The sequence below is a fragment of the Phaseolus vulgaris genome, chromosome 10 (genome assembly GCF_000499845.2).
Source record: "Phaseolus vulgaris cultivar G19833 chromosome 10, P. vulgaris v2.0, whole genome shotgun sequence".
Classification (NCBI taxonomy): Eukaryota; Viridiplantae; Streptophyta; class Magnoliopsida; order Fabales; family Fabaceae; genus Phaseolus; species Phaseolus vulgaris.
The window spans coordinates 40795312-40813087 of record NC_023750.2 but is presented as its reverse complement, the minus strand read 5'-3'; the positions used below and the strand labels follow the sequence as shown (position 1 = coordinate 40813087).

At 30.6% G+C, this 17776-nt stretch overlaps 2 protein-coding genes across 3 annotated transcripts; both read left to right on the top strand.

Annotated features, from left to right (window-relative positions):
* Positions 1-5135: 5135 nt before the first annotated feature.
* On the top strand, positions 5136-12428 carry LOC137819700 (oligouridylate-binding protein 1C-like). 2 transcript variants are annotated; one of them, XM_068623618.1, is made up of 12 exons: positions 5136-5420; positions 6936-6997; positions 7333-7435; positions 7524-7600; positions 7670-7731; positions 7835-7922; positions 8093-8168; positions 8258-8288; positions 8646-8765; positions 10388-10473; positions 10809-10985; positions 11854-12428. In XM_068623618.1, exons 1-12 carry the CDS (start codon positions 5304-5306, stop codon positions 12124-12126), a joined length of 1272 nt encoding a protein of 423 aa, XP_068479719.1. In that variant the 5' UTR covers positions 5136-5303; the 3' UTR covers positions 12127-12428. The 2 variants fall into 2 exon arrangements, with proteins under 2 accessions (XP_068479719.1, XP_068479720.1); XM_068623619.1 differs by having other exon boundaries at positions 5144-5420; positions 10391-10473.
* A 1129-nt stretch (positions 12429-13557) lies between these two features.
* On the top strand, positions 13558-15603 carry LOC137818951 (uncharacterized). Its single transcript, XM_068622617.1, has 3 exons — positions 13558-13827; positions 14521-14614; positions 14748-15603. The coding sequence occupies exon 3, from the start codon at positions 14775-14777 to the stop codon at positions 15483-15485; it is 711 nt and encodes a 236-aa protein (XP_068478718.1). The 5' UTR covers positions 13558-13827; positions 14521-14614; positions 14748-14774; the 3' UTR covers positions 15486-15603.
* The last annotated feature ends 2173 nt before the right edge of the window (positions 15604-17776 follow it).

Sequence of the window (17776 nt, the reverse complement as noted above, 5' to 3'; positions counted from 1 at the left end):
GTACTAACTCAATTTGAATTTTTTAATTCTAAATGTATTTTATTAAATAAATGAGTTTTTGTTTAATTTTTGTAAGAAAATTTGTACCTTTTAAAATTATTTATTTGAGAGATAACATCGTTAAGAGATTAATTATTTTAACTGAAGTATTGATGGCTTTAAAGATCGGTGCTCCAAAATAAAACATATATAGACAATCATTAGGGTTGACTCCTGATATGGAATTATATTTGACGTAGTAACTCAATTTGAATTTTTTAATTCTAAATGTATTTTATTAAATAAATAATTTGGCATAATTTGTCTTATTATTAATGCCATATATACTATTTGAAATGGTAGAACCAAAGAATTTGTATACAAATTAAAACTAAAATTATTTTATTTTATTTTACAGAAACTGTAATTAGTGATTCCAATATTTTAGAATTTTTAAAAAAATAAAAATAAACAAGAAAACTCACTTGTTTTTTTTAAGCTTAAAGTTTAAGTGAATTTTTAAATACAAAACAAGATTGAGATTATTTATTTATTAAAAGTAGTTAATCGTATTTTTCAATAAAGATTTGTGATCATCACAATAAATAGATATTTTAGATCCATGTAATATAAAATAATCATTGTTTCTCTCACCTCAATAAAGGAAAAATCAGCTGAAAGTTATTAAGAAATTTAGATGATATATAATAAATTTTTATCCATTTATATTGTATAGTTTTAATTTAGTTCTAAGCTTATTGGTTTTATAATTATGGTGGGTACTGCTATAACTATGACCTAAGAGTCAAACTAAAAATACAATGTAAATGAAAATAAATTGAAATAATTCCATATAATAAAAAAACAATAAAAATGATATTTGATTAACTTTCGAAGAAGAAACGTTCACAAGGGTCCACTTTTGACCACAAAAAATCTTCCTATTGCTTACAAACGCTAAACACTGTTGTAATAATTTATTGTACAATTCATTTCACGTCTTTCTTATTTTAATAATGCTATTTTTGCATTGGAGTTTTCTTTTTGGTACTATATTAGCAAGCATTAGATGTGAAATAAAGAGTGGAGAAAAAAAGAGAAAAAAAAGTAAATGAGAAAAAAAGTAGAAAAAATGTTATTAATAAAAAAAGAAAAAATGGTGGGGAAATTAACAAACAGATTTTATAAAATATTTCTTTATTTTGATGGATACATAATTCATTAATAACGGTGTATAATGAGTTTGAAAAGTTAGGGTTTCAATTTGTTTAAATTGATTGATATTTTTATCATATAAAAAAATAAAGAAGTGAGAATAAATACCATATAAAATAATTTCACATCAAAAGTAAAAGAATACATAATAATCACCTTTACCATTTTATTTTCTATTAAAAGTATTTGATTTAATGTTGTAGGTGGCACTTGGGATGAATGTGTCTTGATATAGTTAACTAAATAGCATAATATTATTTAATCTTAAATAATATTTATTTATTTAAATTTCTAAAATAAAAATCTAACTACGCTTTCATCAAATTTTGAATATTTATTATAATAATTATTAGGAAAAAATTATATTTAATAATAATAATATTTTTTAAATAAAGGTTTAAAAAAACATTTATTTAAACCAAAAATAACCATAAATATTAACAATAAATATATATTTGTATATTAAGTAAGATGGGTTACAAATACTCCACCACATAATGATAATTATTAAATAAATTTATGAAGTTAGAAACATCTTACTAAATAAATGCTGATAAAAAAAATAAAAATCTTACTAAATAAATATAATTATAAAATAACTACAAAAATAAATAAAGTAAAATAATATTAAAGATATTTTAATAAATAAATGTAATTTAAAATATATATATATATATATAATATAATTGAAGACACTTCACTAAATTTTTTTGTTTTCACATAAAACAAGGGAGTACTATCAATGAAACATGTGAGTTGACATTGGGAAAACAATTTGTGGATCAAATGAATAAAATAAAATAAATTAAAGATATGGTTGTACACAAAACAGAATTTTTTGGTGGGGGAGTAGCAGACATGAATTTGAATTTGGACAGTGAATATAATTGTGAAAAGAAGAAGAATGACAATTGCAATTTTGACCTTTGGAGGTGGCTAATGGCCTAATGGTAGGTGTTGATGGTGTAAAATCACATCATGTTCATATAAACACACAATCATTCAGTTTGGACAAAGGAGACAATTGGTTTTTTGTTTGTTTCATTGGAAGGTTATGCTATTATGCTCCAATACCATTTAAATCAATGACCCATATTTTGAAATTCTAAATAACCAAAATCATTAATCATATGTATAATGTTTAGAAAAAAAAAAGTTGTATCGATCTAGTTCGAACGATAGGTGGAAGTCTCGTCATCGGATCATAATCAATGACACAACCAAATTCATTAAGTTTGTCAGAAGATGAGCAAGACCAAATAATGATTAGGTTTTAGGTAATAATTTTTAACCATGATCCAAAACCCTAATCTGACCCAATAACAAGGGTTAATCGTAATCATAAAAATAGTCACAAATTTCAAGAATAAGGTATTTCATCATCATACATTAATTGTACCGAGCATCGAAGAGTGTAAAGAGAGAGTTGTGAAGTTATTCCGAGAAAAGAGAGAGTAGAGATAGACCGATCAACCGATAAGAAAAATAATTGTTCCCTTAGTTCCAACCCCATTGGAAAACAAAAGTAATGTGACTTTCTTTCTATGTCACAAGCATATATAAAAACCAAATCCAAAGGAGTCCAACTTGGATTCTGAGCTAGGGGGACTTATGTACATAACCTCAATTACGATCAAGTACATTCAGAGAATAAATGTTTGCTTAATATTATATTTAAGACACATAAATCAAACCATAATTTTATTATAGGTTACTAGCAGTTATAGTTATTATTATAAAATCCATTTATATCTCATGATAATTATTCAATGCTTTTATTAATTGTATGAATCTAACAAGACCTATAAATAGGTGATGACTCTCTCAGTAAGAGGATACTAAACTCTATTCTATACCTTTACCCTTGTCTCTCTATTAAGAATTTATTACTATCTTTGTGCTCTTACTAAGTATCAAGAATATTTTGCAGATGGTCCTCCCATTTTCATCAATGACCAAGTGAAAGCTCATTACCCGATAAACACACATTTTTCACTGAATTACACTCACCCATCTTCGGTAGAAACAATTTTATTTATAATAATGTAGTCATCAAAATCATAATCTTTCAACTATATGTAGTATCCATAATTTAAACAATTATATTCTCAATTTTTATAACTGATGTTTTGTAACTCTAAATGATGATATGAACGATCTTTCAAGAGATTTGGGAACATTTTATTTTTAGAGTGTAATATTCTAAACTAGAAACACTAATATGTAGAGGATTCCATACAATTATTTTCAAAATGCAATAAAAAGTATAATGTGATTTTGAAAACATTTTAAACACTTAGAGTTATGACTTAAGAGGATAAAAACTATTTTAATATGATATAAGATATTTTTTTTTTTGAGATAAAGATGTTTTTAAAGAAGAGGAAACGTTAGTTAGAATGAAAAGATCATTATATAAAGGGATGTTTTGATAACTTTCTTACATAGTGAACAAATTTTATTTTTTAATAGAATAAAAATAATTTATTTATTTAATAAAAGTAATTAAGAAGGTTGTTTTATTCCTTTTAAAAATGATTTTTAAATTATTCTTTCTAAAATATTTGAAACATATTTTCCAATAACATATTTTATGAATTCCGAATTTATCAATTTGAAGATAAAAAAAAATGTTTTGAAATATTTTAGAATGATCTTTTGTCTTCAGATTTTTTTATTATGGGAACATCCTTTGTTTAAAGAACCTCTATAATGAAAACATTTTTTTTCTTTTATGAAACTTCTATTTTATAATCACCTAAAACTGAAAATTGTAATTTCGAAGAAGAATGTAGGGGTGCAGAAAAAATAATGTAGGGATGCAGGTAGAAAAACCCAGAGAGTGAATAGAAGAGCCCTTCAGTCTCAATTTGATTAAGATTTTTTATTTTTGCACTCTATTGTTACTAACTTCACTTTCATACTAACAATAAAAAACGTAAAACCTTCCACTATTACACCATATCTAAAAAAATAAGAAAGAGAGTTTCTTTCAGAAAAAACTTATTCTAGAAAGTTCATTATTATATATATTTTATAAAATTTATTTTCAAAATTCATTTTTGAAAGTGTGTTTAGAAAATTTGTTGTATAAAAATAGTTTTATAAAATTAAAAAAATTACGTGTAAACTTGTTTAATATTTGTTTTTTTTTGGAAAACTAGTTGCTGAATGCGTTTCATATGTTCACAAAAATTTATTTTCAAAATAGAAATCATATTCCGAAAATTCTGTTCCCAAAATCATATTAAAAAAATTGTATTATTGAAATCATGTTTAAAAATTTCAGAAAGTTTGTTCTAAGAATTTTTAGAACAGATAGTCAGTACTAGGAAGAGCAAAATAGTTGTTATAAAAATTTATACACTAGGGGAAAAAAAAGTCTTTAATTAATAAGAACATTTAGTAATTATTAAAATTAAAAACATAACAAAAATATAAAATTAGATATTTATAAAGACTTAAATGTCACAATTTTTAAATATTTAGAGACTAAATCAAAGTTTTATACTTTCAAAGACTAAGTTATTGTCTATTTACACCTTTACAAACAAAAATAATATTTTTTTAAAAACATGTTTGTAGTTCTATACTTTTATTAAAATAATTTAATATTTTAATAATTTCATATTAATAAACAAATTTTAGTAAAATAATTTAATATTTTAATAATTTCATATTAAGCATGCTGTATTAAAAAAATAAGGGAAAAAGCATTACCAAGAGACTAATTTGCAAAAAAAGAAAACTATGTTCCATCAATTCCAAAATTTATTACATTTTTTAAAATTTAAATTTTTAATTTTAATGATCAAATTTATCCAAATAAAAGTGACTGTTTACTAAAAAAAAGTGTGTAAACACTTCTCTCTCTTATTTTATTATTATTTTTTTATTATTATATACTTTATTATTTAATATATAATCGAAAAGAAAAGAATGACGGTATATAAATAGTGGTGGATGGGAATCGAGTAGAGTCCTCTGGTTTTTTTTCTGAGGCCTGTGCTCTGTGAGGGGCCATAGTTTGGGACCCTTTGAACCCTAATCTCCACCGAAAACCCATTTTCCCGGAAAAATTTCTTCGGAGAAAAGAGAAGAAGAGGAAAATGCAGAATCATAGGCTGAAACAACAGCAGCAACAACAACAACAACAAGCTCTGATGCAGCAAGCTCTTCTCCAACAACAGTCTCTCTACCACCCTGGCCTCCTTGCTCCACCTCAGGTTGGACCCCTCTCTCTCTCTATCTCCATTTCCGATCATTACTTTGATCATATCATGTTGTCTCGATCTTTGAGTCTCGCATTTTACCTTTACCGTGTTGATTGCAATGCCTAGGGTTTTATTGCAGACATTAATTTCTCTTATCCATTCCAGAAGCTGGTTGTGTGGTTCATTTTGTTTTAGTTTCTTCGTTTTTTTTTACTTGATATCTACCCATTGCTGTGTTGGGTCTTGTGGATAAACCGAATTGTGGAGTTATTTGGTTTGCCTGCTGCTGTGCGAGGAGGGTTTTGCATTGCATTAGTCTGTCCAAATCAACAGAAGCGTGTGTTGAGGGAAATGGAAATTTTGGGTTGCAATTCTCTTTGAAAGGCTTCTAGTTGAACAATGTTATTAAAACAATGTTGTGCTTTTGTTTTTGCGGTTGTCAATGAGTATGAAATTATGTTTAAAGGATTTTATTTGTGTCGGTGATTATGTTTGTCCCCATGGCGCTTAGGCCTCTTTGTAGTGACTGAGAACCAAGCCTTGTAGTAATGAGTAATGACCCATGTGTCATCTTATACTTTAGGAATTTCGAGGGAAGAATAATTTGAACTGTCTTTCTTTTCTTCCTTTTTCTGTTGGAGTTCCTTCTACCTGGTTTTAGGTTGTGTTTGGAATAACATTCAAAACGGAATCAACAATATATTTCAATCTTTAATACTGCAACTTCTCAATTTTGTGGGAAAGGACTATCTAAACATCCACATAAATAGAGTTAAGGCGTGCAAGCTTGCCATGTTATTAACAGTATTACCTGCCGTTTTACAGGCTAGAAACAAATAATTAATTCATTAAACTGATTAATATAGTCAAGTTCGTTAATTTTAATTATTCACAGTTTTAAATTTTATTTTAGGAATACTCAGAATGAATTGGTGGTTATATATTTAATGACTATACTTGTAATTGAAGGGATGTTTTTCAAACAATAAGTGTGATGGGACGTAAATTGTTAAGAGAATTCACAACAAATCAAGTGTATAAAATAAAATTAACAATTAATACATTTGAAAATGGGTCTATGGTTCTTATAATTTGGACAAAAAATTGCATCTATATGTTTCTTATATAAAAGGCCAGAGGAAGTATGATTTTATCGAAAGTTTATTTGGGAAAGGAATCTGAATAGTCTGGCCAATGGAGTTTACTGTCTGATTTCGTTTAGGTGTTTCTAGAATATAAAACTAGATCTAGTTATTCGTTTTTTTTTTCCTTACTGCTTTGGTATTAATTTGTATTTTGCTATGTATTCTGAGTGGTTTGGGTAGCTTTGAAAACATTCTCATTAGCATTTTTCGGGCTTAGCAATTAACTCATGTATGCAATTTTTTGGTATTAGTTGGGCTACATGATTTCTTCATTCCCATAAATGTTTTTTCATACTTCTGTATTGGTAGATGCAATACAACTTGTCTCTCTTGATTTGCCCACCTTTTCCTTTCTTTCCTTTTTCACTTCTTCATTTTGCAGATTGAACCAATTCCAAGTGGAAATCTGCCTCCTGGTTTTGATCCAAGTACTTGCCGCAGTGTGTGAGTGTTTGTCTAGACAATTTTTTTTTTCCTTTTACTTTATATCCCATTTTTGTTTGTTTCATGATTGCATTCAAACAATCGTAGGCTACGTCAATCTTCTATTTACTCCTTTTCAAATAATGATCGGTGTTAAATGCATTTGAGTTGCTGGTATTTTATATTTTACTTCAGTAGATATTTTGGAATGCTTAAAAACAATTTTAGTGTGCCAAAACTACTTATATGTTAATTTTTTTGTTTATTCTATGACTAAAATTAATTACTTGTTCCGTAGTTGTATCTTTTCATCCTTTCTTTTAATTTGTAGCTTCCTTATCTTTGAGAAAATGCAGGTATGTCGGGAATATCCATACACAGGTAACTGAACCGCTTCTGCAAGAAGTTTTTGCTGGTACTGGCCCAGTTGAAGGTTGTAAACTTATCAGAAAGGAGAAGGTATATTTTCTAACTTAGTTATTTTGAATTTTAAATACTAGCAGAAAATGGAGCTTTATATTTAACGTCTGGTGTCTTTGTTTTGCAGTCATCATATGGATTCATTCATTACTTTGATCGCAGATCTGCTGCTCTTGCCATATTATCTCTCAATGGAAGGCATTTGTAAGTGTTGTTCTGTACGTCTTAAACTGATTTCAATTTGCATTCAAAATTTAATTCAATGTTTTGCAGATTTGGCCAGCCTATCAAAGTTAATTGGGCGTATGCTAGTGGTCAGCGAGAGGACACATCAGGTTGGTTCAGATTTAAGTAAAATGAATTGATATTAATGTTCAAACTAAGTCCAATCCTTTGGGATCTTTTTGCTCTTATATACCATGTTCTTTTAATTTGCAGGTCATTACAACATTTTTGTTGGTGATCTAAGTCCAGAGGTTACTGATGCTACACTGTTTGCATGCTTTTCTGTCTACTCTAGCTGTTCGTAAGTTTCACACATGATTTCTTAGTAAAACAGTCATCCTCTTTATGTATTTGGATTTTTAACCAATCTATATCCATCCGAAATGGAAAAAAAAATCATCACATGATATTTTTACAAGTGCGATGGTAACTTAGCATGGATCATCAATTATTTCTTTTTGGTGGCTCCAGAGATGCAAGGGTTATGTGGGATCAGAAGACTGGGCGTTCAAGAGGATTTGGATTTGTTTCATTTCGTAGTCAACAGGTCCAATTTTGGTTTTAAAAATATTAATTTTTGGTGTAACAAGGCTCCTTATGATGGTTTTGACGTAGTACTTTTCTAATTTTTTGTAGGATGCACAAGGTGCTATAAATGATTTGACCGGTAAGAATTTTTTTATTGGCTTAACAACCTTATATCTGAACCACTTTTAATTCAGATATTTTTTCATATTACAATACCAATTGATGCAAAAATTGATGTTACAACAAGGAATTGTGCATTTAGGTTCTTTTGCAAGAATTGGTTTGTTGACTTTTAGTGTTCTTTTTTTTTTTAATCAGACTTTTAGTGTTCTTTTTGTATTTTACAATCAAGATGGAAAATTGGCTAATAGAATTTTGAGAACTACCTCTTATGAGTATATGCATTCTGTAATTGAACGAGTCACAAACTCACGTGTTCTTTCTTATGCACCTGTGTTTCCTGTATTGGTCCAATCACAATTTAGGATGCTTTCAGGTAAATGGCTTGGAAGTAGACAAATACGATGTAACTGGGCAACAAAAGGTGCTGGTGGTATTGAAGAGAAGCAAAACTCAGATGCAAAAAGCGTGGTGGAACTAACAAATGCTTCATCTGGTCAGTATAATGTATTTCATGAAACAATGATAGAGATGGTTGAATTTAAATATTTTATTTTTAGCTTCTACAATTCTTGATTAGAGGGTGGACCTGGCTGGGTGATTTCTAACATTTTGTTGCAACCTTTTTACATTTAATCCTATAACATGGTAGTTATTATTGTACAGTTCATGAAGCTGGCAATACGAATCATTTAACAAATTGTTTCTGTACATGTATCACAAAGTGAATAGCATGAATTGGTCTAAGAATCATAAGAATCACGATTTTCTGTTGAATAGCCTGATTCTTGTATTGTGGGTCACAATGCCTTGACCTCCAGTGACCATCATGCCGTTTCTTGCTATTGTGGCTTCTGGAGCTGTGATTTTGAAAGCCAAAATCACAAAGATAACCTTTGGAGCTGGAAATCCCGCCACACTCATAGTAGTTAGTTGCAAACTTGGATCTTGTCGCTCCTCAAAGGTCATTGTGTTGCATCTGACCCTGACCACGCACTCCAGATCTACAGCTTCAGTGCTGCAGTTCACTGTCCTGCTCTTATGACTGTGCTTCTGGTTAATGGTTAGAGAAGAGAGACGAACCCTTTCACAATCCTAATAGTGTGTTTGAATGAAGAAATTTTAGAGGGTAATTTATTTTATAGAGATTTTGAAATGGTTCATGATGAAATATGTTGTTTCCTTTCCATAAAAAATTTCAAAAGACATTGAAAATTTAGAAATTGATGTAAAAAAATTGATTACATAAAATTATAGAAATCCAGATTTTATTTAAAAAGTAAGAATTTAAAATTTTGATTCTATATTCTCTTTCAAATCAATGTCTCCTATCTTTATACTCATCAACTCACTCTCGGTTGAGGCTTCATAGACTCTGCCTTGGTCTACATGTTGTCAAATTATTAAATATAGTTAATATATTTTTATATTGGTGGTAATTGAAATCCTCTATTTAAATAAGAAAATTAAAATTTAATAAATTTGATTTGTTTTATCTAAACAAAAACATTTGAAAATTGAAACAATTCGAATTGCAAGCAATTTAAATTAAATGCATTTTAATTTCCTTGAAATTGTGAAATTGTCTATCCAAACATGATTAATCTTAAAAAGCACAGTACTGTGTTTTTATCTTTTACTTTCACTAACTTTTGTGTTTGGGCTCAGGCTGTCAGTTAACATAGTTGTTTTAACTTTTAATTTTAATTACTGGACCCATATTCATATAAGACTTTCTTATTTCTTTTAATCAAAACATGCTAAAATAAAATAAAAAACAAATTTAGATGCACTATAATCAAGTTTTATATTTTAATTAAATTAAATGTAAATAGATATATTTTCCCAAATAAGACGTTTTAGAAACTAAAATATAAATGTGTTTTTATGTCTTTTATTCATATAGATATTATGTTTTATTAAATTATTTGTTACATGAATAGACCTATGATACAATTCGATTAATGATTCGAAAAATAGGTCTTCCAATTGACAATTTGTATCCTGATTCAACTATCATGTCTTGGAAGCTTGTAATGTGAAGTGTTCTGCTTTCCCTGTCAACTGATGTTATAATAGGCATGAATTAACCAACATGGTTTTTCCTATTTTGTACAGAAGATGGTAAAGACATATCTAACAGTGATGCTCCGGAGAACAATCCTCAGTATACTACGGTTTATGTGGGTAACCTTGCTTCCGAGGTAAGAAACTTTATTTGTCTTTTTTTATTTAGAACAGTACAAATTCATTAAACACCATTTGGTAGAAAAGTTTGTGAGCTTATTATGATTTATGCTACAAAGGCAATAATTTTGAACGTCACTGCCAATATATTTGCATTGCCGAAACTTCACTGATTACCTCTATGAACTGTCTTTATCTCTTTTGACTGTTAGGTTATAAATGTAAGAATATTGAAGCTTTCAAATTAGTTTCCTTTAACAAAATTTTCATGTATACTTGTGCGTTGTCATGTTTGATTACTGTAGCAATATCTGGTGCTATTGTATTCGTTACGACCTCTGGTGATCCACAGGTAACTCAACTTGATCTCCATCGACACTTCCACTCTCTTGGAGCTGGAGTGATAGAGGAGGTTCGTGTCCAGTGTGATAAAGGTTTTGGTTTTGTTAGGTACAGTACTCATGCTGAAGCAGCTCTGGCTATTCAGATGGGGAATGCCCAGTCTCTTCTTCTTGGAAAACAAATTAAGGTGTGAATCTCATTGAACTTTTGATGCTGTTGCTACTTGCTGTGTAATTTTTCTATACTTTGTTGTGGGTCATGGTTCTTATCATTGACATACTTTACTGGCTCTAACTTTGCTTTGTATACTAAGCTGTATTAATTCTTGTCACTGGGAGAGAGACATGGATGGGGGAATTGTTTAGCTTGATTTCCTCTCTTTTTTAGTTGTCACAACACAAGTTACCTCCAATCCATTGAGTTAGAGAATCCAGATTGTGGTTTGGACACTGAATTTGATAGTTACGTATTCATTGGCTATCTGGAACTTAGAAGCAAAATATCTTTAGTTGGTTTATATGACCTTTTCTACAGTTGAATTTCAAATACTGTCATTTATACCGTTCTGGCGTTTCCCCGTTGTGTATGGTAGTTTCTTGCATAGTAATTTTGTTAATTGTTTGGAGCTTTGATGCTTAAGCTACTTTTTTACCTATGAACCCTTTTGTCCCCTCCTATTCATTTCTTTTAGTTGTTTATTTTATACTTCATTTTATTTTCGATCTGATGGTGTTTGAATAACAGATTTCAACTTTTCAATGAATTTAAAATGCACAGAAGTTTAATTACTTCAAGTAAATTCCTTTTATTTCTAAAGTATTAGTTTGGATAAAGCTATTGAAATTCTTTTATTGCATAAAGTAGTTTAGTTTCTGTCACTATAAATGTTATTTGAAATTTTGCATGAAATGGATTTCTATAAAATCCTCGTTATTTTAAGAACTCTTCAGAGTTTGATATCAAACAAGTAATTTTAAATTCACCTTAAATTGAGTTCCTATCTCAACATTCTACCTGCGAACACTCCCTGACTATTGTTATTATGTTAAATACAGTGCTCTTGGGGGAGCAAGCCCACTCCACCTGGAACTGCTTCAAATCCCCTTCCCCCACCTGCTGCCACATCTCTGCCTGGCCTGTCTGCAACCGATCTTATGGTGTACGAGCGACAGCTAGCAATAAGTAAGATGGGGAGCGTGCATGCCTTGATGCATCCCCAAGGGCAACATCCTCTTAAACAAGCAGCAGCCATTGGAGCCAGCCAGGCAATATATGATGGTGGGTTCCAGAATGTTGCAGCTGCACAGCAAATGATGTACTACCAGTAACACACCGCGCTTCTCTTCATGTGATTTAGTGCAACTATCTATATATATATCCTGCCTGCTGCACATGGATTCCTGTTAAACTCTAGGAGGTTTTACTTTTTACTTTTTCACTTCACGGTGGTTTGGTACTTTACACCTTCTACCATATTAGATAATTATGAGCAAACATTTGTATGGGTTTGTATCATGTATGCGGTTTTCTACTTAGTAGTGATGAGTGTTTATGATTTTAAGAGGGATTCTCTGTCCTGACATTTTTCTTCTCACCCATTTGGGTGTTACTATGCGATGGTTGTCATCAATATCATCCTGTCTATAGAGCCTGTTATATATTTATTAAATATTTCATTGCACAATCATGGTGGTAGTTGTAAGTTGATTTACCTGGAAAAAAAATATGAAGAATTGATACATATTTTAATTTACAGCTGTTCTAAAGGAGCAGTTTATGAATCAATGAAGTTGAAAATTATGATGGTAATCTATCAATAAGGATTGTTTTTGTTTCAACTTTTTTTTTCATTGTCAACCAGGCAAATTTTATGTAAAAATTAAAGGAAATTATTTGAAATAAAACAGTAGGAAAGTTTTATCTCAGTTTATATCTGAAGATTTTAATGTTAAATTGTACGAAACTTTAACCAAAACAGAAAGTAATGGCGAAATGACAATTTGTTATGATGTCCATATTGAGAATTAACCTAAGTCAATTTCAGCTTTTCCTGCCAAAAGACCGATTAATCTGTAGCAGTTTTTTCCAGCATCCCTACATTTTTCTTCCACCTCAATGTTGCGTAAAGAGAAAATGAACGACAGTGTTAATTCAAAATAAAAAATACGAAACATCTATAATTAAAAAAACTATTCTGATTCATCAATCTATAATTCAAAATATCCATTTCAGATTTAGAAATTCATAATTGAAAAAAAATATATTTTGAATTCACCAATCTATAATAGAAATTAAGCTTTCGGATTTAACAATCCAAAAATCAACAATTTATGCAAACATTGCTTACAGAACACTCTCTCATCTTCATTTTGAGATTGATGAATCCGTAACACACTCCAAGATCCCGATTTCAAATAAAAGGTAAAGGTTAGTTTTGGGATTTAAAAAATTGTGGGATGCAGGAAGAAAAAAAGGGAAATATCCTGATGAAGCAGAAGGTCCAATAGTGGTTATTGAATTGTCATATTCTGTATTCCCTGAGTACCCTCCCCTTTGTGGACTGTTTATTAAGTCCCTATTAGATGCGAGCTTAATTTGAAAAAACAAATTATTAAAAAAATTATCAAATAATATATACAGATAATTATGAAATAAAAGATATTATTAAATTAAAAAAAATATCAATATTTTTATAATAAAATTTGTCTATAGAAAAGGAAAAATCCTTTATTAATGTTATAGACATATTTTATTATTTTATATACAGTCATATAGTATATGTAAGTAGTGGTGGATGCGAATGGAGTAGTCTCTGGTTTTTCTGAGGCCTGTGCTCTCTAAGAGGCCTTTCAACCATAATCTCCATAGAAACTCGTTTTCCCTGAAAAATTTCTTCGAACACGAAAAAGAGAAGAGAAAAAGGCAGAATCATTGGCTGAAACAACAACAGCAGCAACAACAAACTCCGATGCAGCAAGCCCTTCTCCAACAGCAGTCTCTACCACCCTGACCTCCGTGCTCTGCCTCAGGTTGGACCCCACTCTCTCTCTCCATTTTCGATCATATCATGTTGTCTCGATCTTCTTCGAGTCTCGCATTTTACCTTTACGGGATTGATTGCAATGCCTAGGGTTTTGTGCGGACATTAATTTCTCTTCTCCGCTCCAGAAGCTGGTTGTGTGATTTATTTTATTTTATTTTATTCGATTTCTTTTTGTTACTTCATATCTACCTACTCTTTGCTGTCAATTCTCTTTGAAAGGTGTTGTGTTTTTGGTTTTGGGATGGTCAATAACTATGAAGTTATGTTTGTCCCCTTGGCGCATCATCTTTGTATGTATTTCATCTCAGACTCTCTGGAGGAATTTCAAGTGAAGAATAGTTTTAACTGTCTTTCTTTTCTTCTTTTTCTGTTGCTGGTACGCTTATGTTGTGTTTGAAATAACATTTAATAATAACCAACTAATTATTTCAACCTTTCAATACTGCAACTTCTCAATTTTATGCCCAGGAGTGGGAGATGTGAATGAAAGTATAAAAATTGATTAACAATTTTATAACAAATGTGCTATTTTTTTTAGAGAATTCTCGTATAAGTTGTGAATTTTAAAACTTTCTTCAATTTATTTAATTTTTCTGTATTGTATATTTTTTAAAATTTATTAATAAGTTTTCCACTATCCATACATTATCTAAATAAAATACTAACAGTTAGATCTCAGATTAGGGTAACCGTGCACTGCAGTGACCAGAAAATAAAGGGGGTTTCAGGTTACGCGGTCTCTATCAGTGTCGGCATTGTGATCACCATTCAAGGTATGTTGTGGTATCATGTTTAGGTTCTATTTTCTTGATCTATGAGACTTTTGATTCAAAAACACAATCATTGGATACTTACAATGGATACTTACGATCATATATTTGTAAATTGAATGTTTTGTATGCACAGTTTTCAGACTTAGCGTCATTAGGAACAATGAGCATTTTGCAAGCGAAACGCAAGCGCCAAGACCTGGCTTCGACACTCTCTGCCTCAATGACAAACGAGGAGAGGGCGGTTTACAACATCATTCGTGGGAAGAAGGAGATGGGGATATGGCAAGGGGATATCAAAAGAGAAACTAACATTCCTGACAGCATGTTGAAGAAATCCGTCAAGTTGCTAATCTCCAAGACTCTTATCAAGGAGGTTGTAAACATCCAAAACAAATCCAAGAAGGTGTTGATGGCCATGGAATTCGAACCCTCTAAGGAGATCACTGGTGGAGAGTGGTATACTGAAGGTAGGCTCGACACACAGCTCATTGATGCTCTGTCTGATGTCTGCTTGAAGCTTATTTCCCGAAAAAAAGTTGCCACTCGGGATGCGATCCTGGAGTGGACTAGAACCTTAGGGAGTGAGGTTTTTCCCGGTGGAGTCAGTTCTGGACAGGTGGAACAAATTTTGAAAGTTTTGGTTATGGAAAATAAGGTACAAGAGGTGAACAGCACTGGCTTTGGGGAATTTTCAACTGTTCCTGCTGGTGAAGTTTGCTTTAGGTTGGCGAAGAAGGTGGGCACCAATGTTAAAGCTGGTGCCATGGCTTCTATTCCTTGTGGGGTTTGTCCTAGGATTAAATTTTGTACTCCCAATGGTGTTATATCCCCAACAACTTGCCAGTATTATCAGAAATGGTTGGACTTTTAATTGTGTCCTATCCCTAGTTTTTTTTAGTTTTAGGTTTTTTATATGGTACTTTTTAGTTTTGACTCTTGGGTTTCATCTACCATATAATCAATTTTTGTTGATATTTTTTTATTATCAATATGATCCTTCAAAGGTAATTGACTTTCCTTTGCATTAAAGTGAAAGTCTCTTGTTGTGTTTAGTTTAGATAGATTGAAGATGTATGGTAAATTGTCTTTTAAGAATTTTACTGCATATTTATTGTGCTCGCATTAGTCTCTTGATTTGTTGTAGTGCTTCACTTTCTGTTTTGACTATTGGTCTCTACCAAGATCCGTGAGTTTTGCTGCACAAGATTCTTACGGTTACAGGTTTTGGCCTATTCCCACCTCCTTTATCATTTCTTTTTACCTTTTGCGGCCAAAGGATATGGAATGGGGGATTGTATATTGTGTCAAAATTTGGAAGCCTCGATTTGATTCCTTTTTGGTGTTGATTCAAACATTACTGATCATCTGCACTTGCTCTTCTCATCTGACAAATCTTGCAACTCTATTACAAATCTGTACATATCAAATAACACAGTCATGTTTCTGCCTCCCTTCACTGCAGTGCCTGGGAACTTGTTTGCAGTAAGTAGCAAATTGTAATCTTTGCTTCTTATTAAAGTTAGCTTTCTTTTGCTCTACCGCTATTTTTCTGTTATTTTAATCGAGTCAAGTGTGTGTCCTTGTTCTGTGGTCGGTCCTCAAAAAATGTATGTAGACATCAAGAGGATGGCTCTAGCCAACTGTGCAGGGAATACAGAGGAGCTATGGTCATTGATGTTGACAGGCTCTCATCCCTTGTTGAGATGTCATTGTTCCATAATTATGCTTAACATGTCAATCTTCAGGCTCTCATTGATATCTGGATATGGTGAGGTCCCTACTGAATTTCAAGAGACTTTCCCTCACTCACATATAAGATGTAGGTATCCTTGAGAAGAAAGATGTAGTGAAAGCCATGGCTTACTTTCCTATCATGATCACTATTACCCAATTTATTCATTTTTATTTCCTTAAAATAAAAAAATTCCTGGTGTTACTTGTTGAGGAAAAATTAAGAACAAATGTTATAAAGACTCCCAAGGGTGGAAAACTCGTCATTAAAAAGATAGTGATATCAACAATTCTTGTATGTTTAAGCTTATATGACTAAGATCTGGTACATATGTTGCACCTGATGATTACAGTACTGTGTACCTTTATTGCATATGTCATGGTGAAATTTTTTTATTAGTTAATGGAAGAAGAGTTTAATTCTATTCTGTTATTTATGTTAATGCTCAACATTTTAATTACATTAAGGCCATTGTTGTCAAGCAATAACTTGCTAAGCCGAAAAAAAGCATATTTGACTTTACTTTTCTATTGGTTAGGTATGGTGGAAACTCTGTAGGAGTTATGCAAAATCTGTGTGTTGTAAGTTTCGTAAGACTTCAAGTCTTGCGACAACTTACAGAAAGAAAACACAAAAAATGGCTGCAATGCTTGCTAGATTGAAGGGTTTGTTTATTGTTCATTATATCTTGTGATACTTTAATGGGTTTTTATAAGATGTATAACAGGGCAACTTTTAGAATATAATTACAGGGATCTTTTTTGTATTTCAAAAGTATTTCCAATTTTGTTTACAAATTATATCCAACCACAAGATCAGTTGTTCATTACATTGAAGAAACAGGAGTTTCCTCAGGTGGATTTATATCTATCTTTCTCATTTTTATTGGAAGCTTTTATATTTTTGTTGTGTGTCTGTTCTTTGTGCTCTTTTCTGTCTTTCTTAGCCAGTGAAGAAACAGGATAGTGGACCTAGCTTGGATCAGCAAGCTGGGAGTTCTTTATTTGCACTCTCAAACTTGAGAGAGTATTAAGAAATATATCAGTCCGATATTATTATTCATTATATAATTTATTTATTAAAAAAGTTATATATCAATTATCATATCATATAATTACTTATTACATGACATAATTAGTTGATTGAATATACATAATTAAATTTTATAATATAATTACTTATTACACGACATAATTAGTTGATTGAATATAGATTGAATATACATAATTAGATTTTATATTTTTTTTCAGTAGTTACATTATTTTATTTATATACTACACTCCTTCAATGAAAAATCATCCTATTTGAAAACCCTAAACACATCTCACCAAATTTTCTTTTCTTCGTCAAATTGTATATTCTTCTGTTATTCTTTTTTCAATTGTTCACTTTCCATCTTATATTTGGCAATAGGAGGAAAAGTAGATATT